This window comes from Nothobranchius furzeri, chromosome 12 (genome assembly GCF_043380555.1).
Source record: "Nothobranchius furzeri strain GRZ-AD chromosome 12, NfurGRZ-RIMD1, whole genome shotgun sequence".
Taxonomy (NCBI): Eukaryota; Metazoa; Chordata; class Actinopteri; order Cyprinodontiformes; family Nothobranchiidae; genus Nothobranchius; species Nothobranchius furzeri.
Genome location: NC_091752.1, coordinates 44,981,182 through 45,008,769, shown reverse-complemented (window position 1 = coordinate 45,008,769; position 27,588 = coordinate 44,981,182). Strand labels below are relative to the sequence as shown.

At 44.4% G+C, this 27,588-nt stretch overlaps 3 protein-coding genes across 11 annotated transcripts in view; all 3 read right to left on the bottom strand.

The window, feature by feature from the left end:
• Positions 1 to 1,973: 1,973 nt before the first annotated feature.
• Positions 1,974 to 8,621, bottom strand: LOC139061482 (acylphosphatase-2-like). Of its 3 annotated transcripts, XM_070542633.1 has the most exons (5): positions 8,439 to 8,576; positions 8,245 to 8,261; positions 7,223 to 7,395; positions 4,099 to 4,208; positions 2,168 to 2,418 (listed from the first exon to the last, which is right to left on the bottom strand). In XM_070542633.1, the coding sequence occupies exons 1-5, from the start codon at positions 8,445 to 8,447 to the stop codon at positions 2,401 to 2,403; spliced, it is 327 nt and encodes a 108-aa protein (XP_070398734.1). In that variant the 5' UTR covers positions 8,448 to 8,576; the 3' UTR covers positions 2,168 to 2,400. The 3 variants fall into 3 exon arrangements, with proteins under 3 accessions (XP_015831797.1, XP_015831798.1, XP_070398734.1); XM_015976311.3 differs by lacking the exon at positions 7,223 to 7,395 and having other exon boundaries at positions 1,974 to 2,418; XM_015976312.3 differs by lacking the exons at positions 7,223 to 7,395; positions 8,245 to 8,261 and having other exon boundaries at positions 1,974 to 2,418; positions 8,439 to 8,621.
• Positions 8,622 to 14,222: 5,601 nt separating this feature from the next.
• On the bottom strand, positions 14,223 to 18,880 carry znf365 (zinc finger protein 365). 3 transcript variants are annotated; one of them, XM_015976310.3, is made up of 6 exons: positions 18,745 to 18,880; positions 17,052 to 17,656; positions 16,678 to 16,987; positions 16,438 to 16,609; positions 16,228 to 16,268; positions 14,223 to 14,643 (listed from the first exon to the last, which is right to left on the bottom strand). In XM_015976310.3, the coding sequence occupies exons 2-6, from the start codon at positions 17,644 to 17,646 to the stop codon at positions 14,430 to 14,432; spliced, it is 1,332 nt and encodes a 443-aa protein (XP_015831796.1). In that variant the 5' UTR covers positions 17,647 to 17,656; positions 18,745 to 18,880; the 3' UTR covers positions 14,223 to 14,429. The 3 variants fall into 3 exon arrangements, with proteins under 3 accessions (XP_015831796.1, XP_015831794.1, XP_015831795.1); XM_015976308.3 differs by lacking the exon at positions 18,745 to 18,880 and adding an exon at positions 18,555 to 18,707; XM_015976309.3 differs by lacking the exon at positions 18,745 to 18,880 and adding an exon at positions 18,555 to 18,706 and having other exon boundaries at positions 16,228 to 16,265.
• Positions 18,881 to 19,861: 981 nt separating this feature from the next.
• Positions 19,862 to 27,588, bottom strand: part of LOC107396544 (ubiquitin carboxyl-terminal hydrolase 54) — a 143,777-nt gene continuing 136,050 nt past the window's right edge. For all 5 annotated transcript variants that reach the window (XM_070542630.1, XM_070542629.1, XM_070542628.1 and 2 more), the window contains one exon: positions 19,862 to 24,178. In XM_070542630.1, the coding sequence (XP_070398731.1) occupies positions 23,883 to 24,178 (296 nt within the window). In that variant the 3' untranslated portion in view covers positions 19,862 to 23,882. The remainder of the gene's footprint in view (positions 24,179 to 27,588) is intronic.

Here is a 27,588-nt window from a genome sequence, read left to right as displayed (position 1 = left end):
AGTTGCAATGACATGCGCACTGCGTTGCCCTAGCGCCAATTTAAATCAGAAAAGGCGGACAGGGATACAGGGCCAACATTACCAGTAATCAAAGATGTACCCGTTACATTTAAATCGGATGTCTGGGCTAATTTCGGTTTTGGGATCCTGGATGTGAAAGAATCACTTAACACAGTATTTTTTTACTATTTTTAAGTTCAGTAATATTCTATCTTAAAGCTGCTCTACCGAAAACATTATTTCTTATTTAAGTAATTATAGGCAGCACACTTTAAACATTATTGCTCACTATAGTGAATAGATGAATGTTCTGTTTTTCAGGGATTTCGAAATCAAAAAGAAATTGAAAACTATTCTACTGCTTTTATTAAGTAATGAAAATTTTTGTGTGAAGAATCGTGATGCATTTCAGACTCAAATCGAATCGTTAGGCAGATAATCGGAATCGGATCGAATCGTGAGACAGGTAGAGATGCACACCACTAGTGTACATATGTTGCTTCCCTATTTTATACAGTTATATTTCCTTACTATACTCTTTTATTTATTCTGATATAGGGATTGCACCTAATTTTGTTGTACGTGGTACAATGACAAAAAAGAATATTCTGATTATTTTGGAACATTCCTCTACCAAAGCTGTTGAATTCTTACAGAAAGCTTTTAATGAGGTCCAACAAACACTTCTGCAGTTAACATTGGTCCTCAATGCTGACAAGACTAAGTTAATGTTGTTTTCAAACTCCTCTAAGTATGCCCTCAGTATTCACTCTGAAGGAAAATACCATAGCGGTGGTCCACACATACAAATACCTTGGTGTCTGGCGTGATGGCTCCCTCTCCTTTAAGCCCCATATAAATAATCTTGTGAAGAAACTCAGACTGAATTTCTTTTTTTGAAATAAACTGTTTTTCTTTTGAGGCAAAAAAAGAAAAAGACTACTTGCTGCTACATATCTCAGATAAACTGAGGAGTTATACACTCTTACTGCAGAGGGGGTGAATGACCTACGGTAGCGTTCTGTTTTACATCTGGGAAGTCTCAGTTTGCCTCTGAAGGAGCTGTCCATGGTCTCCACAGTGGAATGCAGTGGGTGGGAGGGTTATTAACGATGGAGGTCATCTATTCCAGCATTCTCCTTTCACACATTTCCAACTGAATCTAGTTGGCAACGCAGAATCGAGCTAGCTTTTGGTAACTAACTTGTTCAGTCTCATTCTGTCTCAGTCAGAGCTGCCTGCACCCCAACAGACCACAGCAGAGTGGATAACAGAGCCAACAACAGAGTGATAAAAGGATTTTAGCAGATGGGAGTTAACTCTGAAGGACCTCAGCCTCCTCAGGAGGTGAAGGCGGCTTTGGCCCTTATACAGAGTATCCGTGTTGTTGGACCGGTTCAGTTTGCTGTTGAGATGAACACCCAGGCACTTAATATATTCACCACCTCAATGTCTGCTCCCTGGATGTTTACTGGTGAGTGAGGGGGAGTGTTTCTCTGGAAGTCAATCCCCAAGTGAAGGTGGTTACGCTCACACCAGTCCACACAGTCCATGATGACTGTCCTGTACTCCAGGCAGGGCTTCCCCCTGACCACTGTCAGCGTGCAGCCTGTGGATTTTAATGTGGCTAACGGTGTTGCTGCTAACAGCTGTTGAGTTCTTCTGTCCCACTTAACTAATGCCAGAGACGCCACTGACTCTGACCTGTAAATGTAAACTCATCATTTGGGTAAATTATCAACAAGGCATGAAATCATCTCAAATGCAACGAGTAAACTCAACAACTAGTCTTACAGACATCAAACTCAGCCTGTTTTCAACTTTTTGTATCAAACATCACAACCGTACTGTTTCTGAACCAGATCCCATTATTACCTAAGCGAATGATGCTTCTATGAGCATCAGAAACATCAAAAACCAAAACGTGCTTTACTGGAAAATAAATAAATAAATAAATAAGAACACACACAAAAGCAAGAAATACATTTTTTATCATTTGGATAGTTTTACAGTTATTTAAATTATCAAAATGTGTTGAAAAGCCACCAAATTCCATCAAAGGTTTTCTTTTCTCAGATTATTTTGTGTCAGACTAATAAGAGCTCTAGTTCTACACGGTCCAACTGAATGTCTGAATATTAGGATGCTTTTATAACAAAACAAACAAAATGTTTTAAAATTAAAATCTCACATTTCTCTGGCTGATAACTCAGCCTGCAGCAGAAAATTGTTGTTACATTTTGTAACCGTAGCTCTTAGCATCTTCTCTGCTCCCGATAGTGGAGAAGAAGCCGCTCAGCTGCTCAGAACCGAGTGCTGAACCCAGACATCTCCAGTTTATCGATGGCCCTCTGGTTGGTGAAGGAAGCTCTGGTGATCCGACATGATGGACTTCCTTCTTTACTCAACCAAACCTTCCTGCAGACAGGATACAGAATGCATGATACAGCTGAACTACATAGAACATGGAGAGAATACATAGGAGCAAGCAGCTCATGGAGATGTTCTTTCAAAATAAAATGACATCAGGATAGGTTAGCTCAAACTGGAGGAAACATCAGCTGTAAACAACATGAATAAAACAGGAATCTATATAACAAAACTAGAAAATAAATAACTTAAAACAAAGATCTTTTAACACAAACCAGCTGCTCCAAACTCCTCGAAAGAACTAAATCCCATCAGACGGATCTATGTTGTTGGTCTCACCACTTCTGGGCCCAAAACTGCAGACAGGTCAGGGGCCAAGTCCTCATCTGGTGCCCCAGGGGCATGATGGGAAAACCAAAACATTCCTTCAGTTAAATTTAACCCTGAGAATGAGAGTTTTCTGCAGCGGCGCTTCTTTGGAGAGCGTGGCTGTAGATTAGAGGAGATTGTATCGGATCAGGGTCAGAACTGCACCGACTGAAGCTCAGACACAGAGAATAGATGTCCCACTTCTTATACCGTCAAAAAAAAAAAGTCTCCAAATGCAGCTGGCTGATCTGCTCCATGACCCACTAATGTCCAAAAACACATATTAGAGCTGGATTATAATTTGCTCTAAAACTCACAGATCTCTGTCCTCCCGTCACGCACCGGGTTCAGCGTTCTGACATAATAAACAGGAAATCTCAGGTGATTATGTCACAGCATCTTGTTTATTACTGCTGCACATCATGGTAACCCCACTTCTGTTCTCCTGCTCTAGAGACCTGCTTATGAGCCAGCCCTTCATAGGCAAGTGGGAGCTGTTCACTAGGAATCAGAATCAATGGCTTCAGTGGAAGGAGAGGCAGGTGGGTGAAGGAGAAGCACCAACCAGGTGTGGAGAGCAGAAAAAGACCAAAAATCTCCAACTCCTCGCCTCCCACCAGCAGGAATGTTTCCTCCTTTTTTCCCCAACATTCCTGTATCCTGGTTCCCATGCCTGACAGGAAGTGAGGTCATGGTGAAAGTGGAGTGAACAGGAAGGCGTCAGTGTGAAAAACAGTGTTCTCCTTTTGAAAAGAGAAAGTTTAAAGGGTCAAAGTGACTAATGTGTTCCACAGGAATGACATGATTTTATTTGGTTTTGAGTAGACTCCTACAGAAGTAGTTCCACCTTAAATCAGTGACTCCTGTAAGCTACAGGGAAGGATGTTTGTTTTGTGTTCTGCTATGGACCAGGTGAGTGGGACTGCTTAGATTTGATGGTTTAGATTGTTTCTGTTTGTCATTTCACTTCAGATTATTTGATCTGAGTTACATAACTGAACCATGGCAGAATGCTGTGAAGGGGAAGAGCTCCACCTAGTGGTTATAAACATCATCACCACTTTACCATGAGCCTCCTACACTCTTCAACAGGGGCTCTCAGTCCTGGAGGGCCACTACAGCATGTTTTAGTTGTTTCCCTGCTTCAACACACATGATTCTAATCAGCAGGTGGTTAACAGGCTTCTTCAGAGCCTCATGAGGTGCTGAGCAGGTGCTTCAACCACTAAATCAAGCGTGTTGGAGCAGATACCGGCCCAACCAGGATCAGTAGTGACATCCCCTGCTCTACAACTGTCAGGTGGGAGGGGAAATCCCAAAGTAAAAGCTGGTCTTATTTGTGTTAAAGTGTGAACTCACATCTCCTCCACCAAGGGGGCTGGACCCTGGGCCTGGCCCACCACCGTCCCACCATACGTGTTCTTCACCCAGCCCACCAGACCCAGCCTCAAACCCTCCTTCTCTGTGTACTGTAGGACAGGAAATGTGTTCAGGGTCACCAAAATAAAAGTAAAATGAAGACAGGAATAAAAATAATAATAATCATTTGATTCAACTGAAGCTAATAATGAGCCTTATTAAAGGCTTAATGTGGGATTAACTACAATAAGTTACTGTTATTATTTCTCATTTTATCATGTGTTGCAACATTAGAGATAATAGTGATGCTTTAATCCTTGGATGTTCCTTTAATTTAAGCTACATCGGGGACCCTTCGCACAGAAAATGACTGATCAAAAGATGTAAAAAAAATCTAATATTTCGAAAGTCAAATTTATTTTTCCACATATTCCGTCCTTAACTTCAGTCCTCACCAAACAAAGTCAAGTGTTTGTGTGTTTTGAGATTTAACCCCTTTGGTGCCATGTTTTATATATATATAAAATTATAATAATCAGCATTGTAAAAAACAGTAAAAAGTGAATCATATGGCCAGGAACTTGTTTTGGAGCTGAATTGCAGGGTTTTGGATTCACAAATGTTTACTTTGTGATTTTAGTGTAATGTCAGATATTCAGAAAAAAACTCTGCAAAGAATAATGATCATATATACAGGTCCTTCTCAAAAAATTAGCATATTGTGATAAAGTTCATTATTTTCTGTAATGTACTGATAAACATTAGACTTTCATATATATTAGATTCACTACACACAACTGAAGTAGTTCAAACCTTTTATTGTTTATAATATTGATGATTTTGGCATACAGCTCATGAAAACCCAAAATTCCTATCTCAAAAAATTAGCATATCATGAAAAGGTTCTCTAAACGAGCTATTAACCTAATCATCTGAATCAACTAATTTACTCTAAACACCTGCAAAAGATTCCTGAGGCTTTTAAAAACTCCCAGCCTGGTTCATTACTCAAAACCGCAATCATGGGTAAGACTGCCGACCTGACTGCTGTCCAGAAGGCCATCATTGACACCCTCAAGCAAGAAGGTAAGACATAGAAAGAAATTTCAGAACGAATAGGCTGTTCCCAGAGTGATGTATCAAGGCACCTCAGTGGGAAGTCTGTGGGAAGAAAAAGTGTGGCAGAAAACGCTGCACAACGAGAAGAGGTGACCAGACCCTGGGGAAGATTGTGGAGAAGGACCGATTCCAGACCCTGGGGGACCTACGGAAGCAGTGGACTGAGTCTGGAGTAGGAACATCCAGAGCCACCGTGTACAGGCGTGTGCAGGAAATAGGCTACAGGTGCCGCATTCCCCAGGTCAAGCTACTTATGAACCAGAAACATCAGCAGAAGTGCCTGACCTGGGCTACAGAGAAGTAGCACTGGACTTTTGCTCAGTGGTCCAAAGCACTTTTTTGGGGTGAAAGCAAATATTGCATGTCATTCGGAAATCAAGGTGCCAGAGTCTGGAGGAAGACTGGTCAGAGGGAAATGCCAAAATGCCTGAAGTCGTGTCAAGTACCCACAGTCAGTGATGGTCTGGGGTGCCATGTCAGCTGCTGGTGTTGGTCCACTGTGATTTATCAAGGGCAGGGTCAATGCTATCAGGAGATTTTGGAGCACTTCATGCTTCCATCTGCTGAAAAGCTTTATGGAGATGAAGATTTCATTTTTCAGCACGACCTGGCACCTGCTCACAGTGCCAAAACCACTGGCAAATGGTTTACTGACCATGGTATTACTGTGCCCAATTGGCCTGCCAACTCTCCTGACCTGAACCCCATAGAGAATCTGTGGGATATTGTGAAGAGAAAGTTGAGAGACGCAAGACCCAACACTCTGGATGAGCTTAAGGCCGCTAGATTTTATGGACTGATGAAATGAGAGTGAGTCTTGATGAGCCAGATGGATGGGCCCGTGGCTGGATTGGTAAAGGGCAGAGAGCTCCAGTCCGACTCAGACGCCAGCAAGGTGGAGGTGGAGTACTGGTTTGGGCTGGTATCATCAAAGATGAGCTTGTGGGGCCTTTTCGGGTTGAGGATGGAGTCAAGCTCAATTCCCAGTCCTACTGCCAGTTTCTGGAAGACACCTTCTTCAAGCAGTGGTACAGGAAGAAGTCTGCATCCTTCAAGAAAAACATGATTTTCATGCAGGACAATGCTCCATCACACGCGTCCAAGTACTCCACAGCGTGGCTGGCAAGAAAGGGTATAAAAGAAGACAAACTAATGACATGACCTCCTTGTTCACCTGATCTGAACCCCATTGAGAACCTGTGGTCCATCATCAAATGTGAGATTTACAAGGAGGGAAAACAGTACACCTCTCTGAACAGTGTCTGGGAGGCTGTGGTTGCTGCTGCACGCAATGTTGATGGTGAACAGATCAAAACACTGACAGAATCCATGGATGGCAGGATTTTGAGTGTCCTTGCAAAGAAAGGTGGCTATACTGGTCGCTGATTTGTTTTTGTATTGTTTTTGAATGTCAGAAATGTATATTTGGTTATGTGGAGATGTTATATTGGTTTCACTGGTAAAAATAATTGAAATGGGTATATATTTGTTTTTTGTTAAGTTGCCTAATAATTATGCACAGTAATAGTCACCTGCACATACAGATATCCCCCTAAAATAGCTAAAATTAAAAACTACTTTCAAAAACATTCAGCTTTGATATTAATGAGTTGTTTGGGTTCAGTGAGAACATGGTTGTTGTTGTTCAATAATAAAATTATTCCTCAAAAATACAACTTGCCTAATAATTCTGTACTCCCTGTAGTCTCTGTGGTGTTTATAAATCTGCCAACCTTGATCTGACCAGAAATCAAAACATCCAGATTAATAAAACCAGTCCCCACGCCATCTTAGTTCAGTCCTCAACAGTTCTCTTCAGTTCACTGCATGCTAAGAGAAGTATCGGACCGGCCACCCGGACTTCCTTTTTAAGCAAAGAACCAACAAGCTGGATAAAATCTGTTGCATTTTACCAACCAAGCAACGGTTCCTTTCAGTATAAAAGCTGAACTCACTGACCCAAAAGGGGTCCATCTGACGCTGTCAACCAACTGTCGCTTTTTACCTGGAGACAATCCAAAGACTAGTCTGTCGTACTGCTGTCGCTGTTTCATCGGCTCCAGTACCAAAGGGGGGTTCGAGGACCTGGCATTCTGGATCTGTACGGAGGTCTCATCCCAAGGGTATGTGTAGAGCGACAACATGGCGTCTAATGTGTTTATGAAACTCCGATCATAGCTAAAAGCAAAACATCACAACATCATTCAGACTTGCTTCTCCAGATACGAGAGTTCTGATTACAAACATCATTCACACATACACCATTCATCTCATGTCTCATTCACACCAGACCCATCCATTCATTTAGAATTTAGAGTTAATATTGTTTAAAATTGTTTAGAAATAAGTCTTCTTAAAAGTTTTAAAGGTGACTCTCTCTTCTCTTGTCACTCAGTTAATACAAAGTGTTACATAATCCCTACAATAAAAAGTTCCAATCTTCTGGTTAAAATTACCCAAAGATCCATAAGATTGATTCCATATTCATTATGGAATCTCATGTCTTATGGGTCATTAATTAGGTGTAAATTAACCCCTTACACTAATTATTTGAGAAGGACCTGTATATATATATATATATATATATATATATATATATATATATATATACACACACGTATATATACTTGTATATATAGTATTTCTTTTCAAGATATTCATTTATCTGACTAGTCTTTTCAAATCCAGTCTTCACTGTAATTCAATTTGTGGCTTTTTTATCCTATTTTGCTTGACATTTTAATTGTTTTACATTTTTTAAAAACATGCCGAGGCCACAACCTTTGATCTCATCCATAATGTTTTTATTTGTTCTGTTGTGAAATGTACTTTATATAGTTTGACTCAAAGTCAGCTTTACTTTTTTGCATTTACAGCTTCATACAAAGACAAATAAAATAATAAGTGATCTCATGTATTACAGAACATTTGTTCTAAATCTGATTCATTTCAGGGTAAAAATAAAGATGTTTGTGTTTAATGAGTTTTCAGCTGAAGAATCAGTAACACACGAGCCGATGAACTCACCATTCTGAAACAGACTCCTGAAAATAAACAGAGATAATCAGTGATAAACAGCTGTTTTCTCTTTGCTTTTATAAATCTAGCAGCAGAAAGTGAGGAGAGCTCTCGCTCTGCAGCAGCTGAACCTGCTGCTTCCTAAATTAGGCTGCAGTGGATCATTTTACAGGCCGCGGGCTTTCACAGTTAAACATACTGACCCTGGACATGACCGAAGATCTCAAAGTCTACCGACACCAGATTGCGTCCTGCTGAGTCGCCTGCAGACATCCTGCATCAGACAATGTCTCTTAACAGGAGAGGTTTGGGGGTGTGTGGATCAGTCCGCTGGTTCCTCCTCACCGTCTCCTGGAAGCCAACATGGTCACACTCCTATGGTGGCTTTGAAGGAGGATCTCACTCCCTCTTAAAGGGATGACGTCTCTAATTCATCAGTAGTCTCATTTATCAAATATTGCGTGGAATCCTTACTAAAACTGTAAAGCTCAGGAAAAAAAAAGTACTTACGCCAAGTAGGTTTGTGATCTATCAAACATGGAGTAGCACAGCTTTATAAATCACTCTACCTAAAAAGGTTCTCAGGTGTTTCTGGATCACATCTCGCCCTCAACACGCCCACTTTCTGCCATAAATGGTCAATGCAAAGTGTCTTGTGGATCTCATGCATATATATAAGCCGGCTCGTTGCAGCGCTCCACCATTAATGATGGCAACTGCAGATCAAGGAAGCGCTATTTCACCGAAGCAGAAATTGAGGTACTTGTGGGTGAGGTGGAGAAATGAAAGGAAGTGCTTTTGCAAAACAAATAAGAGAAAATCCACGGAGTGGCACAGCGTCGCTGAAGCCGTCAATGCTGTGAGTTCTTCAGAGAGATCTGTGGCGGATATAAAAAAAAGGTCCGATCTGAAGGTGGAGGCTAAAAAACAAAATGTTTTGCCAACGCCAGAGTGTGTCTGCCACTGGAGGAGGCCCTGGCACCTCTGATCTCCCACCGCTCACCGTTAGGATCTCAGCAGTACTCGGACCGGCAAGCGTGTGTGGCCTCGTGCCGGAGGAGGAGTGAGACACAGACCATGCAGAGGAGACTGGTAACGTTTAAGCCTTTTATTAATACAGATCAAATGTGTCCGTCATTAAAATATAAAACAAAACAAAATCTTGTCGTATCCCCCCCAGTGGCTCTGGACGAAGCGTCCAACGAGGCATCCTGGGCGGCGACCATAGATGTGACTGCAGAGTCGGCCTGTCCTACCAGTGCGCCTCGGGCGCATGGCGCTCCTAGAGGTGGCCGGGTGCTAACGGACGCTGTCCTGCAGGCACAGAGGGATGTGATTGGTGCGATGAACGAAGTGCAAGAAGAACTGCACAGAATATGTGATGTCCTGACTGTAATTTCAGGAACACTTAAAGAATTGGCAAGAAAATAAAAGATAAAAATCATGTCTTCTGTGTTGGTTCTATAATTGACGTGTGGCAGGGTGGAAAGGCGAGGGCCCGGGCGGGATCCGATCCCTGGACTCCGGATGAGAGTCACTCACACTAACCAGTCAGCCAAAGGGACATCCTCTTGGCCAAGTAGCCAGGGTGCATGATCAGTCGGGTCACAGTGACAGGACGCTCATGCTGTCACAGACGCATGACATTTTGTCTCATTCCATATCCTGCTCTTCAGACTCTGTGTGTGTGTGTGGGGTGGGGGGGTAGAAGTATAATGCTGCTGGAATTCATAATGTATCTTCTCAGCAGCAGCACTGCAGGTGCTCCCCATGTGCGTAAGCCAGGTCCTTAGTCAACTTAAAGTTGCCACATTTTTCTGCTACGTTTTCCTTTATGAATCCCAAAGTTTGCGTGGAAAGTTGTTCACGCAGTTTTCCCACCCCATTTTGTGCGTAAGCAAGCTTTATGAATGAGGCCCCAGGACTTTGCATCGATGTTTTAAACAAGGCTCTAAGAGCTGCTGCAGAAAGTCTCGTCTACACTCAGGACTGGAATCTCATGTTGGTAGTTTAGGGAACACACTTTTTAAATGAAACCTAAATCAATTGTTCCTGGAATGAAATGTGGATCTAAGGTCACGTGACTGTGTTCTTTCAACAAAATACCAGTTTATCTGTTAACCTAACCTTAACCTAGCAGTTAGCCTATGCAGCAAACTCTCTCTGAACAAAGGTTGTTCAAGACACTTGGCAGTGTCCAAATCAACGACTGTAACCAAAGGCTAAAAAGGCCCTTGCCCCCCGCCCAGCTGCGAGGGCATGCCATCCTCACACTTCCACCCTTCAACTGCGCGATCTCGACCAGGGGGTGTGAGTCTGTAGGGTGTCTCGATTCTCAAATGTAGAAGTTGATCACACCCCTTTTACACCCTTGATCTGAACTTCACCCAAGTCTGCATCGCTGCTGACTCGGGTGAGGGGTATTACCCACAATCCATTGCTGCGGGGAAAAAAGGCTCAAGTGCCTTTTCTGAAAATATGTTTTTTTTAAATGAAAGTAGTTAATTTTAGGATGATTAGTTAATGCTCTGAAACTTTAGACAAAGCAGCAACGAATGTAGAATTATTTCAAATAATTGTTTGGTTGTTTGTTTGAAAGTTGTTAAAGGTTTTTTTAAAAAAGTATCACAGAGACCAGAATCTCGACATGTGTTGCGGTTGATGACGCAATTCAATTCAATTCCATTTTATTTATATAGCGCCAAATCACGACAAGAGTCGTCTCAAGGCACTTCACATAATAAACATTCCAATTCAGGTCAGTTCATTAAGCCAATCAGAAATAATGTTTCCTATATAAGAAACCCAGCAAATTGCATCAAGTCACTGACGAGTGTCAGTGACTATACAGCAATCCTCATACTAAGCAAGCATGAAGCGACAGTGGAGAGGAAAACTCCCTTTTAACAGGAAGAAACCTCCAGAGAATCCTGGCTCAGTATAAGCAGCCATCCTCCACGACTCACTGGGGATCGAGAAGACAGAGCAGACACACACACACACACACACACACACACACACACACACACACACACACACACACACACACACACACACACACACACACACACACACACACACACACAAATATTGTGTGTGAATTTCTAAAATCACGTGTGGCGTTGCAATTCTCCCGTGATTTCGTGACGTCACGGGATCAGCTGTGTGGAACACTTTCATTCCCGTTTCGCATCAAAATCGCTCGCGATTGGGAACGAGCTTGCGGGCAGAACGCCACTATTACGTTCTGTGACCGCTTCCACGGCCAGTGGAAAGCCGGGGTTAGTCCTTTCAGGCTCGGATGAAGATTCAGTTTATTACCTAAATCGAGTTAATTCAATAAAACATGAAAAAAATGGCTTTATGATGCCTTTAATAAAGATTATGGTCAAAATAAATGTAACAATGGTTGTTTTATTCATTTTATTTAAAGATTTACTTCTCCTGTGGAATAAATTTTTCCAGGTTTGTATTGATGACAAACAGGACCCGACAACAGGAATGTTGGCAACATGTTTGCTCTTTAATGGTTGGGCTTCACAAACTGACAGCTTTCTCCACATGTTGCTCCAGCTGTTTGTAGTATTGCATTTTGCACAGTGAGTTACAGACTACAGAGTTGTCAAGGAAAGGCACAAAACTAGAGATTATTTCTTTAATAGAAACCCCTACAGACAAACGCCATGAACTCAGGAACACCCACTAACTCGTCTACACAACATGGAAACGGCTTTGTTCTCCACCGAAGGTGTCAGAATCTAACACTGAACTCTTTCCTTTCCTTCCTTCAGGGGAGATGCTGCAAACGTTGCTACCGGTGCGTAAACCCAGCTGATTGTCAGCTACAACCGCATAAATCCAAACCCTCGTATTAGTGCAACTTTCCTTCATAAACAATCAAAATAGACCTTTCTCTGCTACAAAACACTTACAGAATAACAGGAGCTTATAAATACTTTACCGTTTTGCTACATATGAAGCATGCTATCACAGAAACACGACGCTGTAGTAGGAGGAGCAGTAGAGCAGTGGCAGCTGCAGGTTTCTTCTGGTCAAACATAAAAACCCACAAAAATGCAGGAAAAGAAACCACAGATAACAAAAGGCTGATTTCTGCCCAAACACAGAAGAGTAGCTTTACGAGTTTTGTAGAAATAGAGTTTAAATATGTCAACTTTACTTAGAACTGTTTCAGACGAGATCAAATCATTTGTTTTTTCTGTTTTTATTCCGTTTTAGTAGCCATTAGCACTGTGCATTGTTGTGTGCGTCAGCGATATTCAGTCTACGAGGAAGTCGTGCAATGACAAAGGTTCCGCCTTGCTCGAAATGCAAGCTGCGACTAAATGCGTGAATTTTTTTAACACATTATTTTTTTCTAATTAATTAATCATAATTAACGCGTTAAAGTCCCGGCCCTAATAAAAACGCTTCAGTTTGTTTGCTCTGGATTTGAAGCAAAACATTAACAGCTGAGTAACATCTCCCAATGTACTATAAAGGTCAATGCAAACCCATAAAACACACAATGGCATGCCATAGACCCAAAACCTTTAGGAACCACGCTCAGACGGTCTGTAATCTGTCTCCAACAGTCACAGTCCAGTGAGATCCTGGATTAACCGTTAATCTTTACAGTCTACAGGCTTTATTAATACTTATTAAACTGTTTCTGGGTTTACCCCAGAAAGCGAGTTAAGCCTGGCGGCTTTGGCCATCGGGGGGGTGGGGGGTTACCTGGGTTCAGCTGATGGAGGGCTCTAGTTTCGCTGCGCCATTCGTGTCAGCGGACACGGTAGGGTCGGGCGGGGCTTTATAAGCCCGCCAGGCTTATAAAGCGCTGGGGGAAACCCTGTGTTTATTATTTAGTTTACAGACATCTCACAGATCAGGTCCTTTTGACTTACTATTAACGGGGTCATAAAGTGTTTATAACCTAGGTAATAACAGCATTAACTATAGTACCGTGGTACCGTACCCTGAAACAACCTCCACCCAGCTCAGCTCCTGCTTTATGACACTAATGAAACATTTACTCTGACTGACTGATTAAACATGTATTTCAGCAGGAAATCCTCAACATGACATCAGAGAAGTGACTCAGAAACAAGCTGATGAATAAAAACCCCACAGAGGAGGGAAACTGCTGCTTCCACTGGACCACGAGTACAAAGGTTTATATCAAATAGATAAAAACAACTTAACCAAGGACAGCAAAGACGTGTTCACAACAGACACGGTCTGGGACATTTACATTCTTATCAGAGGCAAACCTAAGGGTTCTGGTTCTGGTGGTCAGACCGTTTATTTACTACGGGTGTGTGTTGGGAGCAGCGTGGGGCTGGTCACCTCCCCCGTTAGTGTGTGAAGGAGTTAAACACCTAAAAGAGCACATCTCCTTGGCCTGAGCTCACCTCTAACCCAAACTCATCCTGCAGGTAAAAGCTGTCCTGACCGGGCAGAAAACGGATTCATCGGCACACGAAGGATTGGTGGAAATGCCTTTAGGTCCGGTACAGGAGCAGGGGGGAACAGCTGGTGGGTGGGACTATTTTATGCAGCGGATTCATGCTGATTTGGCCCTCAAGAACCTCCTGAACCTAGTTTCTCATCTCGCCCTGGCTCCCCTTGGTGGATCAGTACCGGACCCAGGCTGGATAAGAAACCTGATCTGAAACAGAACCGAACCTGCAGCTAGGGCTGTTTTCCACGGGACCGACTGAAGGACATTGAGCCAAAAGTCCCTCGTGTTTGTTGGACAGCTTGAGACATCTCCTGGGTCCAGCTCAGACAGTAACCCACCGGACGGTGGGTTTGTACAGGAAGGTATCAGGATACCGTTGGGGTCATTGTGTTTGTGCTGACAGTTAAAGGTGCCACTCACCCATCCGGGATCTAATCCAGACTAAGAATCCGTGGCAGATCCTGACTCGGTTACCATCTAGTGAACGGTTGATTTCAGGTTTCATTTGGATCAGAGGAGGAGGATGACATTAGGTGTGGCGTTGGAGGAGACCTGTGCTCCACTTGTGGATGTTGTCTACAATCTGTCCCAAACAGAAGTAAAGCCTCATAGATTATCATCTGGAAACAGAGCCAACAGCAGACCGTAGAAGAACTCTGGGTTCCCGATGAACAGAACTTCCCTCACATGAACACTCTGGAATAACCGCTTCACCCGGTTCTCTAAAGTTCTATGCCTCGTATCCAGTGGACCGGCGCCGTTGGCGGTTCCAGATGTCGTCTCTGTGCTCGGGCCGACAGAACAGCCTGGAAGACTGGGCCAAGCGCTCCCGGCGCTCCCATTCCCGATCCAAACCAGCTTTGGAGAAGGAAGGACCAAAGTGGGAGGAGGACTGGGCTCTGTTGTCATAGAGACCAGACGGGAACAGCTGACCTCCTGCTGACCTGCGAACACCAGGGAGAGCTTCAGCCACAGAACTGGAACCACAGCAACTGGTCTACGGGAATCTGCGGCCCGGTTCTCCACTCAGGGTGCTCCTGCTCTTTCCTACTTCCTGCTTCTTTAGTTAAGATTGTTCCAGTTTAGTTTAGTAGCTGAAGTCACCAAAACTCTGCCAACGGGCTCCGAAAGCTGGCACACACACACGCGCACACACACACGTATCATTTATCATGTTTCTAGAGAACTCATGTATCCTGCTGTTTGAACCGGGCCGAGGTTCAGATTCAGGCTGCGACTCTGATGAGGCATTTTACACGCTAAAGCTTTCTGCACACTGGAAGCATCAGCGTGGAACGCCACTGCTTCAGACACAATCCATTATATTCTATGGGGGTGACTTAAAGAGCTGCGACGCGGCGACTTTCAGAAGCAGCACGCCGCTCCACGCCGCCAAAGGGTCAGGTTCTATTTTTGTTACGAGCCTCTTCTGGGACACATTGTTGGCAGTTAACTAGGGTTGTGTTGAAAATAGTCGATTCTCATAAATACCGTATTTTCCGGACTATAAGTCACACTTTTTTTTTCATAGTCTGGCCAGTCCTGCGACTTATACTCCGGAGCGACTTATTTACCAAATTATGTATACCGCGGTGCTGCGGGACGACTCCGGACCAGGAATGAGCTCTCCTGCCCCGCCATCACCTGCTGGAGGCTGTTGCTCCTCCACATTACCATCACCCGCTGGGCATGGCTGCTCCTCCACCCCGCCATCACTAGCTGGAGGCTGGCTGCTGGAGGCTGGCTGCAGCTCCTGCACCCCGCCATCACCAGCTGGAGGCTGGCTTCTGCTCCTCCACCCTGCCATCAGCTGATGGAGGCTGCCTGCTTCTCCACCCCGCCATCACTAGCTGGAGGCTGGCTGCTGGAGGCTGGCTGCAGCTCCTCCACCCCGCCATCACCTGCTGGAGACCGTTGCGCGCTGCTGTGGGCCGGCTCCGGTCCAGGTTTCAGCTCCTCTGCCCCGCTGGGAGGGTTTCAAACACCATTATCACCTGCTGCAGCCTGTGGGGGGGGGGGGGTGCCTCGGGTGCTCTACCCGCCCGTTGGGAGGGTTTCAAACACCGCCATCCTCTGCTGGAGACCGTGGCGCGCTGCTGCGCCCTGGTTGTTTATTCTGTTATTGTCACCGGTACTTGTCTTGCAATGTGAAACGCTTGGTCTGAGATTTTGTAAGAAAAATAATAAAATCTCCCCCCAAAATGCGACTTATTAAATCACATTAATCGATTCTAATTCTTGAGAATCTGAATCAAATCGATTTTTAATGGTGGACGGCATAAACACGAGGGAGTCGAGCGAGGAGCACAGCGGAGAAGCCGCTTCGCAGCTGGGACTTTCCTGGTGTGCACTGGAGAGCAGCGACAGTCGCGAGTAAACCTTTCCACGCCGCTGACGCTTCCAGTGTGCAGCAGGGGTCAGTGAGGAATTAAACGTGACAACAACATGAAAACAAGACCCACACGAGGATCCTCGGACTAACAGGAGCTAAAGACAGAGCACAGAGATCTGGAGGGGTTTGGACTCACCTGCTTTTCGTGATTCTGTGAGGTCCGTTATCACTCTGCTGCTAAAAGAAGAAAACGTTAACTTTGGATCGATGCACAATGAGCAGAATGAGAAAAAAACGGTTTATAAAAACACACTCAACTAAAAATGGGTCAAATGTACACAAAAACCCTACTTTAATCCAGAATCTATAGGCAAACGGATCACAACCACCGCGCTGGCTGCTGTACCTTGTAGTGGTTACACCGAGGCTGGCTGCTGTTCACCTGGTAATACTCCACCAGCTTCTCAGCCAGAGCAATGCGACCCAACAGGTTCTCGATGAACCGCTGGATCCGGACTTTTCCACTCGTCTCCTGTCGAGCTGCTGCCTCCAGGAACATCTGGATGGTCAGAACCTCTCTGAAAGTCCAAAATGAAGCAGATAAATACCAGGTCTACCAGCAGGCAGCAGCTCCAGAGGCTCTCACCTCTCCCGGCGCTCCAGCTCGTTCTCTGAGGCGTTGAGCTGCTCCTTCAGCGCTGCGATCACCATGACGGCGACGTCCACCTGCCGGCTCAAAGACCGCTCCCGGTCTGCTACTTCCTGGCGTTCCTGGGCCAGGTGCTGCGAGTGGGCACGCTCACACAGCAGCTCCGTGTCGGTTCTGGCCAGCTCCGTGCTGAGCTGGGCCAGCCGGCGCTGCATGGTGCTGTCTGCTGCTCTCAGGATCCGGGCCAGCCGCCGACGCACCGCCGCTGAGGCCGCCGCAGTCTCCACGCCAGAGAAGGAGCTCTGAGCTGGAGGAAACAAGATTTAACGTCACGGGTCAAGCGGTGAATGTGTTGGGACCGTGAGACTTACCAACCAGGTCCAGGTTTGGGTCTGGGTCCTGGTGTGGGTCTGGGCTGAAGGAAGCTGGAGCAGAGAACAGGAAGTGATGGTGGTTGTGGTATTGATGGCCTGCGTCTGACCTTTTGTTGGACAGCTTGATGTCCTGCTCACTTCTGCTTCTTTCATCCTCCTCCTCCTCCTCCTCTGCCTGTGTGCCCACCCCAACACTCTGAGTGCGCCTCCTCACAGAGCTGTAGGAGTGCAGGTAACCGCTGTCCCTGCTGTCACTTAGGGAGCGAAGGTGTGGCGGCCTTACGGCACTCTGCTGCCCCCTGCGAGTTGGGAGACTCATGTCCTGCCAGGGAAAGGCAGAGGTCAGCGGATCTGGGAGTTTTCCTGTAATGCTGAATCCCCCAGACGTCACATCCAGAGAGCGGTAGGAGTGCTGGTGCTCCAGGTGGGCCCGGAGCGAGGCCAAGCTGCGGAAACGCTCCTTCTCACCACATCGGGGGCAGCGGAAGGGGAGATCACAAGAAGAGACTGAGTCGGTGACAGCCCCACAGGCCTGACCGTTCCTCTCCAGCAGGAAGGAACCAGAACTTGTAGAACACAACTTCTGCTGCATCACTTTATACCTGAGACACAGAGAGAGGGGGAGGAGCTGATTTTTCTCTCAGTCCAGTCCTTCTAATAGAACATCACAGAAAAAACACCTCAAAGAGGTGAGGCCAACTGTTTAGATGATCTGAAGGTTTTTAAGAAACCCGACAAATCCTGATTCAGGATCAGAGCTCCATCCTTCAGCAGATACCCAACTACCACCAGAGGTTCTCCTGATTGCTGCTAGAACCAAACTGTGTTTTTCTTATACTTAGCTAGAGGAATAGTACCACACCGAGTCTCTGCTGGTAACAAGACCCAAACTTAGGGTCTTAAGGTTGTCAGAAGAGTGGAATCAAGTCAAAAATCGGCACAATCACTTAGCCTTGTGAACTGGGCCCAAATGTAACCCTGTAGAAACCCCGATAACCCACAGAAGCTCCAGCATGTTCACACTTTAAATAATAAAGTCAGTAAATCTAGAGAAAGCTGCCAGTTAGCTGTCTGTGCCGTGATGAAACTCTGGCTCATCCCTAGAGTTAGAGCATTTTCTGAAACTAAAAAAGTACTCTCAAGGTTTTCAGGAACCAAGACTGAAACGGAGTAAAAAGCAGCTGAAGTCCACAAACCGGCATTAAACAGTTATGGAACAAGAATAAATTAGAATGGATTAAAAATGCAGATTATAGGGAGGGAATTCCAGGATTAGACGAGGAAAACAAATACCGACAGAAGTAAATCAGCATTGATTCGTGGAGCAGCTGCTCTTTATGAACTCAACAGAACAGCTAACACATTCTTATTACTTCACAACCCAATAAAACTGATACAAGCACACAGCACAGAAACCACCTTATGGGAACCCGCTCTGTGAAATAATTCATAGACGCTAACTCTCAGAGGAAAATGTGACATTTCTCCTTCAGAACGTACCGATTCAAGCCAGCAGGACCGACCATTAACCGTGATTTTCTCCGGTTTCATCTCCTCCATCATTAGAGGAGTAACAGGTCATCCTGTCCTCGCTCCGATCCGCTTACCTGGCAGCTGCTAACGGTTAGCTCAGAGAAAAGCAGCCCGAAGCGCCGCGGAGGAGGAAGCGGGTTAAGAGAGTCGTTCTTACCGACTGAAGCTTCTCGGTTCCGGTGAAACAAACCTCCGGAGTGACCGTTAACGAGAAAGGGAGTCATGTCGCAGATGGAGACTCGAAAGCCTCATGATGTCATCGACAATAACCTAGCAACACGAATAGCTACAACCGGTCCACCCTTACAAAATAAACCACAAAGTCACTTCCGGTCGTACTTAAAAATATATCAGCGAGGATAAAGGGCGGTGTTACTCAAAACGTAGTTACTCATTATATTAATAGTTACTTTTAAGTAAAGTCGTATGTTTAACTACTCAGTTTCTCACTTCTGAAATAACAGTTACTACTTTGAAATTACTTCTGTACCTGAGATTCAACCTGGATGTTGTTCTTTCCATTAGGACAGTGGGGTAGTGGTTAGAGCTGTTGCCTTGCAGTAAGAAGGTCCTGGATTCACTTCACAGCCTGGGATCTTTCTTCCTGCGCATGCGTGGGTTCCCTCCGGGTTCTCCAGCTTCCTCCCACAGTCCAAAGACTGATACACAAACCGATTGAATCCCCCCAGACGTCACATCCAGAGAGCGGTAGGAGTGCTGGTGCTCCAGGTGGGCCCGGAGCGAGGCCAAGCTCGCAACGGTCTCCAGCAGGTGATGGCGTGGTGAAGGAGCAGACGTGTCCAGCAGGTGATGGTAATGTGGAGGAGCAACAGCCTCCAGCAGGTGATGGCGGGGCAGGAGAGCTCATTCTGGTCCGGAGTCGGCCCGCTGCACCGCTGTTTACATAATTTGGCATATAAGTCGCTCCGGAGTATAAGTCACAGGACCGGCCAGACAATGAAAAAAAAAGTGTGACTTATAGTCTGGAAAATACGGTATTTATGAGAATCGACTACTTTCAACACAACCCTAGTTGACTGCCAACAATGATGTGTCCCAGAAGAGGCTCGTAACAAAATAATTTATGAAGCGAAGATTGCGTGCAGCTGTGCGTACTCCATGTTTGATAGATCACAAACCTAATTGGTGTAAGTAATTTTTTTGCTGAGCTTAAGTATGGTTTTAGTAAGGATTCTACGCAATGTGTGATAAATGAGACCCCTGAAAACCAAAAACAAAGTCAGACAGGAGCTGAATCATCACCGGAGACATGCTGGAGCTTCAAATGTTTTAATCATCGTATTGTCTCAGTTTAGTGGACAATGTAGAAAAATAAGCATCAAAAATATTCCAAAACTCAACAGAATATCTGGCAAAGCAGAAAGCAAAAACTAAAGAAACTCTGACACAATGAAAACATCACTGTTTGATCTGAAACAAACTTGAACTAAGGGGAAGTTTGGAGTTTAGCTTCGGTAGCATTAGAGGAGGAACTAACATTAATGCAACTTTTACCTTCAGATCAGATCTGTAACACCAGGGCCCTCATTTATCAACCATGCTTAATAACAGATCTGTGCATAATTCGAGCATAAGGACAATTTCACACATTGTGTGGTATTTACCAATTGGTACTTGTGCTCAGAAATGTTCCTAAATATAAGAGCTCAGACCAGCTTACAAACAGATTCTAGTGGTAGAATGGGGGATCTACAATAGCAAAGGTCTCAGTCAACATGTTCGTCATCCACAAATTATTTTACCTAATAAATGTTTATTTTGGTGTAAAAATGGCGGTCACAGAATTGGTGCTAAAACACCCGTGACGTCGTAGAATGGCTGATTTCCTGTTATTTTGTAATCACAATTATTACACTTCTCACTTTTATGATGGTGTTAATCTTTTAAAATATTTTCATTAATTTTTTTTAATTAGTTGTATTGTTCTTGCGAAGCGCCACGTGCTTTTGAAATGAAAGATTGTTTTGTCTTCCTGTTATTGGAGGATTTGGCAGAGCGTGATCTCTGGAGGGAACGCGTCCTTCGTGGGCGCACTGATCTCCCTGAAGGAGATCTTCTGGAGTGATTTGGGACCCTTTGTGGAGCGACAGATAAACCACATGAATCCAATCAGGGGCACGACTACTTTCGGAGGGGTATGCAGACACATAACTGGGGCCAAATGAACTGATCTACCAAAAGAACCAATCAGCTGGCAAAGACGCTGTTGAACGTATGAGCGTGCAGAACTCACTAAACTACGTGATTCAATTTAAGGAACAAAGCAGATTCCAGTTGTTGTTTATTTGTTGGTGGTGTTTATAGAAACTAAATCTATCTGTAGGGCTTTAGGCCCAGGGCAGAGTTTTATACCTCAGACCGAACCACATCCAGACCTGTTATTAAGAATATCTTGCATGCCTGGTATTACCTTTTTTACACTAATCAGAAACATATGTAATGTTCACAGACATCTAAACCTTAGAAATTAAATATTAAAATAAAAATTAATATTCTTTTTTAAATAAAAGATTAGTTAGCTGTGAACACTTTCTTATATATTGTCCAGCTTAAGCAGCCATCTGCTTATTTAACAGAGCTGAGCTGCGGGAAAACATATTCAGACTTTATAAATCTTATTTTCTTTCACGTACTGTGGGTTTAGTGTATTTATTAACTTATTATAAAATTATAAATAACAGGTCACTACACCCTTGGGGGGGGGATGCTCCAGGAGTATGGGGTGGGTGGCTTTCTGTTAAGGGCCATTCCGTCCCTTTACCAGAGGAGAGTGAGTTTGGTCCGCATAGCCGGTAGTAAGTCGGACCTGTTCCCGGTGAGGGTTGGACTCCGCCAGGGCTGCCCTTTGTCACCGGTTCTGTTCATTACCTTTATGGACAGAATTTCTAGGCGCAGCCGTGGTATGGAGTGTGTCGAGTTTGGTGGCAGGAGAATCTCTTTGCTTTTTGTGGATGATGTGGTCCTCCTAGCTTCATCCAGCTCTGATTTTCAGCTCGTGCTGGGTAGGTTTGTGGCTGAGTGTGAAGCGGCTGGGATGAGGATCAGCACCTCCAAATCTGAGACCTTGGTTCTCGACCGTGAAAGGGTGGCTTGCCAACTCCGGGTCGGGAGAGAGGTCCTACCTCAAGTGGAGGAGTTTAAGTATCTCGGGGTCTTGTTCACGAGTGAGGGTAGGAGGGATCGGGAGATCGACAGGCGGATTGGTTCAGCGTCTGCAGTGAAGCGGACGCTGAGCCGATCTGTCGTGGGGAAGAGGGAGCTGAGCCAGAAAGCCAGGCTCTCGATTTACCGGTCGATCTACGTCCCAATCCTCACCTATGGTCATGAGCTTTGGGTAATGACCGAAAGAACGAGATTGTGAATACAAGCGGCCAAAATGAGCTTCCTCCGTAGGGTGGCCGGGCTCAGCCTTAGAGATAGGGTGAGGAGCTCGGACATTCGGGAGGGACTCGGAGTAGAACCGCTGCTCCTGCGGATCGAGAGGAGTCAGTTGAGGTGGTTTGGGCATCTGGTCAGGATGCCTCCTGGACGCCTCCCTGGGGAGATGTTTCGGGCATGTCCTGCTAGCAGGAGGCCCCCGGGTCGACCCAGGACACGTTGGAGAGGTTACATCTCCAATCTGGTCCGGGAACGCCTTGGGGTCTTTCCAGAGGAGCTGGTGGAGAAGGCCGGGGAGAGGATGGTCTGGAGCTCCCTAGTTGGGATGCTGCCCCCGCGACCCGGACCCGGATAAGCGGAGGAAGACGACGACGACGAGGTCACTACAGTCCAGGCACAAGTTTCTAGGAACTAAAGCAACAACTCACCTGGTCCTTCCACTGACAGAAGAAATCCTCTCATCAGTAGAAGACTCATATGCAACATGCCGATGTCTGATGTGTAGTCATGCTAATTACGAACTTTTACAAGCTGATAAATCTCAAAGTTCATGACTGGCGTGGTCGAAACACCCATCATTAGTTTTCATTTAAATATAAGTACAACATGTGAAATCCAGGGTCTAAGGCAAAGCGGATTAGAAAGTAGCTCTTTTAGCCCCGTTGCCTTGCATTCATTTTATCGTTCTTCCAGCGACCCTTGAGCCAACCGGAAAGGGAGGAGACTTAGGCTCCCTATTCCCTAAATTGCAGAGGATGCAGCTTGACCAAATATGGTTAATTGAGGGCGTTTCTGTATGTAAATGACTGAGAATGAGCACCTGGGTACGCACAGGTGGGATTTATCATCAGACGTTTGCAGAGGAACGTGCGTACGAGAGGTCACTGCATGTTTCATAAATCTGGAGTTTGACTGTTCATATGAAAATTCAAAATTTTATGCGTAGGAAGGAATTTAGGACAGTTTCTACAAATGTTTGATAAATGAGGGCCCAGGTATGTGGGGTGTGAGAAGATGGGACTAGGACTTGTGTGGTTTTAATATTCCTTCATCGTTTAACCAGAAACTGTTCCCAGGAAGGGACAGGAGACCCCAGGAAGCCAAAAATAAACCTACCATTAACACTTCTAAAGTGCACTAAATCAGAGCTGGGAGCAGCAGAGGCATCGCCCTAAGAACAAAACATCCAGGCTAGAATAAACATCATGCTAAATATTAGCGGCAACTCTTGTTAAAATAAAGCTTCAATTTGAATCTAAAGGCGGCACATCCCAAACAAGACGAGAAAAGATCTGGTGAGTTCAGCTGAGATCATCTACGCACAACGCAGAGCCGCGAGCCTACAGGAAACAAGATAAAAGACGGTTTAACCAGACAGAATACAGGAAGTCCATTCTTCTTCTGGTCCTTCATATTCAGCAGCAGACAGGATCCATTTAGGGACAGTCATGTTAACTGGGACTGGACCCGAACCAGGAGACTCAGGAACAGCTGAGCATGAGGCTCACAGCTGTCGTTTTTGCTGCTGCAGAGGCTGAAACAGATCAAATATCAGGATGTTCTCGTTCTGTTTCAGTCTCCTAACAGTTTAAGTTACATTTCAAATAAATACTGAGATAAACTAGCATTGATTATTTGTGTTAATGACATCATCAGATTGGGTTAGGAGCCTTTTCATTTCTAGATTATCTAAATTTAATTTGAATCAAAATAAAAATCTGACACATCCTTGCAGTTCTCTGAGTCTGACTATTCTGACCCACCAGTCCAACTGTCTGCGTCTCCATTCAGCAGAGACCCATCTCTGAGTTCTGTCCGTAGGTCAGCTTTGGGTCGGAGGCTCTAGCTCCTCTGAAGCTTATCAGCCTACACCGCAGTGAGTCCATGCAGCTTTCATCATTTGCTGCTGAGACGAAGCCTGGACAGACGGGTTCTGCAGGATGAGCAGAACGGGCATGACGGCTCAGCGGGAAGATGCTGGCAGAGCGAACAGACCTGGGGGGCTCTGTAGGGGTCTCTGTTGGACCGCTGAGGGGGCGGATGGCACCGAACCAAGCTGTACGGACTGTTTCTAAAGTCGGCTTCGCGCCGCCAGTCGGTCTCTGGGGGCATATCTAGGCGGAGCGGTTGAGATCCATCTCCCTGTCCTCCGGAGCGCTGTGGAGCATAGGCGACGCTCCCGCTGGCTCTCCCTGGCAGCAGGGCCGTGCAGAGACCTTTGGCGGGGCGGGTGCTCAAAGTATAAAAAAGGGCACCTATAGAGCAATCCAACAAGTTAGAAAATTCAGATAATGAGACCCTTGGGTTCAAACAACATAATAAAAATATATAAATTAGTGTCATTAGTGTTAATGTTAGTTCATAAATAATAGTTTTAGTTTTTAAAGCTGACTAATCTAGAGATGTTACAACCACATTTTTGCCCCTGATCCGAGTCCAAGTTGTTTGATTTTTGATTATCTTCCAATACTGAGTCCTGTTCTGATACCAGGTGGTGATGCAACGCATTATAAAAGAAGAAAAAAGTCGTCCTTCTGTATTTGTCATTTTGTTGTTTTAGCCTGAAAAGGTCACTCATTCAGTAAGTACATTTAACAGGAATCAAGATACTTTATTGCTATTGCACAGGTGTACAACCAAAGATATTTTGTGCTTACTAAAGACAGCTCTAGTAAGAGGTAGTAAAATAAATGTAAAATAAATGCAACCACAGAGACTTATCCATGTGATCTACAGCTATGTTAGCTGAGATCTTTTTCCTGTCAGTAGAAAATTCTTGATCCCGTTCTATGATCTCACTGAACTTAACACTAAACATGAGAGCTCTGCTACCAACCCAACAACAACAACCTTCACACAAAGGCACCATCATCACATACGTGGCAGGAGTCGCAGAGAAACTTAGAAGAATCTTCTCCAAACACAACATCCCGGTAAGCTTTAAACCCAACAACACCCTCAGACAGAACCTGGTCCATCCAGAAGACAAAACACCCAAACAGAAGCACAGTGGGGTCGTTTATGCAGTCCAGTGTAGGAGGACTGTCCAGATGTTTACATTAGAGAAACTAAACAACAATTACACAAGAACATAACACAACACAGGAGAGCCACCTCTTCAGGTCAAAACTCTGCAGTCCACCTTCACCTGAAGGACAAGGGACACCTTTGAAGATGACAAAGTCCACATTCTGGACAGAGAAGATAGATGATTTGAGAGAGGAGTAAAATAAGCTATCTATGTCAAAACGTAAAACCCCTACTTTAAATAGGGGCGGGGCTTAGATTTCACCTTTCCAGAACCAATAATGCAGCTTTGGTCAAGGTCAAGGTCAATTTTACTTACAGAGCGCATTTACAGCAGCACAGCTACACCAAAGCGCTGTACAAGGTAAAACAAATCAAGATACAACAAATCAACAATAAAAACCTAAAATAAGATGAGCACACAACAGTCACAATCTATGATAAATACTGTTAAAAACTATTAAGATGCTCAAGTCAACCTGCATTAAAAGCCAAATCAAAAAATTGCGTCTTAAGAAGGGATTTAAAATGCTCTAGATTCTGTGTGGTCCTGATGTTAAGAGGTAGCTTGTTCCACAGTTTGGGCCCAACCACAGAGAACGCTCTGTCGCCGCGAGTCTTGTGGCGGGTTTTTGGAACTGTTAAAAGAGCTTGAGAGCTGGACCTCATGGTTCTGGCAGGGACGTAAGCGGACAGCAGCTCAGAGATGTAAACTGGGGCCAGGCCATGAAGGGATTTAAAAACAAAAAGTAAAAATTTGAAACGGATCCTGTAAGAGACAGGAAGCCAATGGAGAGAGGCCAGAACCGGGGTTATGTGTTCCCACTTGCTGGTTCCAGTCAGCAAGCGAGCTGCTGCATTTTGGACCTGAAGTCGGTGTGGGGAGGACTGGCCCAGGCCAGAATACAGGGAGTTGCAGTAGTCCAATCGGCAAGACACCAACAGGTGGATGACATGTTCGAGGACATTAGCAGGAAGGTATGGCTTCACCTTTGCTATCTGCCTTGAATGATAAAAACCTGATTGGACCACTGCACTCACCAGTCTGTAAAGATTAAAAGAACCGTCTAAAAACACACCAAGGTTTTTAACACAGGGTTTTAGAAAACCAGAACAAGGACCAAGAGGACCAACAGCGTTGTTTAAAAGATTAGAACTTTTTTTTTGAATCTCATTCAGTTTCAGTCTAGGTCACACCTTCCTGCATCTAATCAACACGATGACTCACCATCAATAGAGGCTAACGACTCATCAGGAGATGGAGAGGCGGGGTACTCAGAGTAGTTTCTGCTCTTTAAACAACAACAGACAGCTACAGCTTATGAGCTTGACTCTCCCATATTCCAGTTAGAACTGACAAAGCTCCTCAGAGGAGAAGTGAAATGTTTTAAAGAAACCAAAGAAGTCCAGTTGCCTTCATCTGAACTCTTTGGAGTAATAGTCAATAATAAAAAATACACAATAAAGTAATAAAACGTATATAATTATGCTCACATTCACTTTTACCATCTCTTTGTGGGAGGCAGAAAATTTATCACGTTTAACCCTCTTATGACCATAAATATAACAAGTATTTTTTTGTTTTATGGCTTTAAAATTGTAATAAAATCGTAAAATGTTTGTAACTCTGCTCCTTTTTTCAGAACAACCTCAGCTTTCAGTGTCTGGTTTGTATTTAGTGTTTATGTTTATTAAAGTCTGTAAAACTGCAGCTTAAATGAAAAAAAAACAGATTTGAATTTTCTTTACATTTATTACTAAACAGGAACTTCAAAATGACTTGAGCAAACTATGTCAGACGAACTTCCGGTATTTAAACCCAGAACTGTGTTGCAAACACTCAGAAAACAGTGTGACCCCTGACCTCATGTTAACCAGTTTAATGACTGCAGCCTGTCTGTGACCACAGGTCTACGCTCTGGTTCAGAGAACGGGATACAGTAAAATAAATACTAGGTATCATAAAATAACACTCATAGGCTACTTCACAACTGTAGCTGCATTTCTACCAGCATTATGAAGATCAATAAGCAGATAAAAGGTTAAATCTAAACATTTCATTACAAAAAGTAAACTAATAAAATTCTGCACTGATAAAATGATATTTTCAGCTAAATAAATATTTATTGTACGTATAAATAATGCTGGAATGAAGCTGAATCATTTAGTAAACAGTGGAGTGTTCAAATAAAAACCAGTGTGACTGTAATCCGTCCCTCCTCATGTCACCATCTACAGAAACAGCCTTCTGGGACACCTGACCAACCAGGTGGATTTTATTTGTGACGTTTCCATAACTTTATAAAAGCTGCTGATGAAGAGGATCAGATCATCTCCTCCTTTCGGTTCTCGCTCTCCCGTCGCGGTTCGCTATGTTTCTTTCTGTGACGCTGCAAAGCTGGTTTCCTCCTAATAGCGATTTTTGGAGTAACATGAATTACATCATGTAATACCTCATTGGAAAGCTCGTTTTATGTACTTTTAGAACCCGTTTAAGTATTTTTATTCGATTAGTAATTCAGAAGTTATGACCTGGAGAATCTAGAGTGAGACATTGATTCTTTGAGTTTCTGCA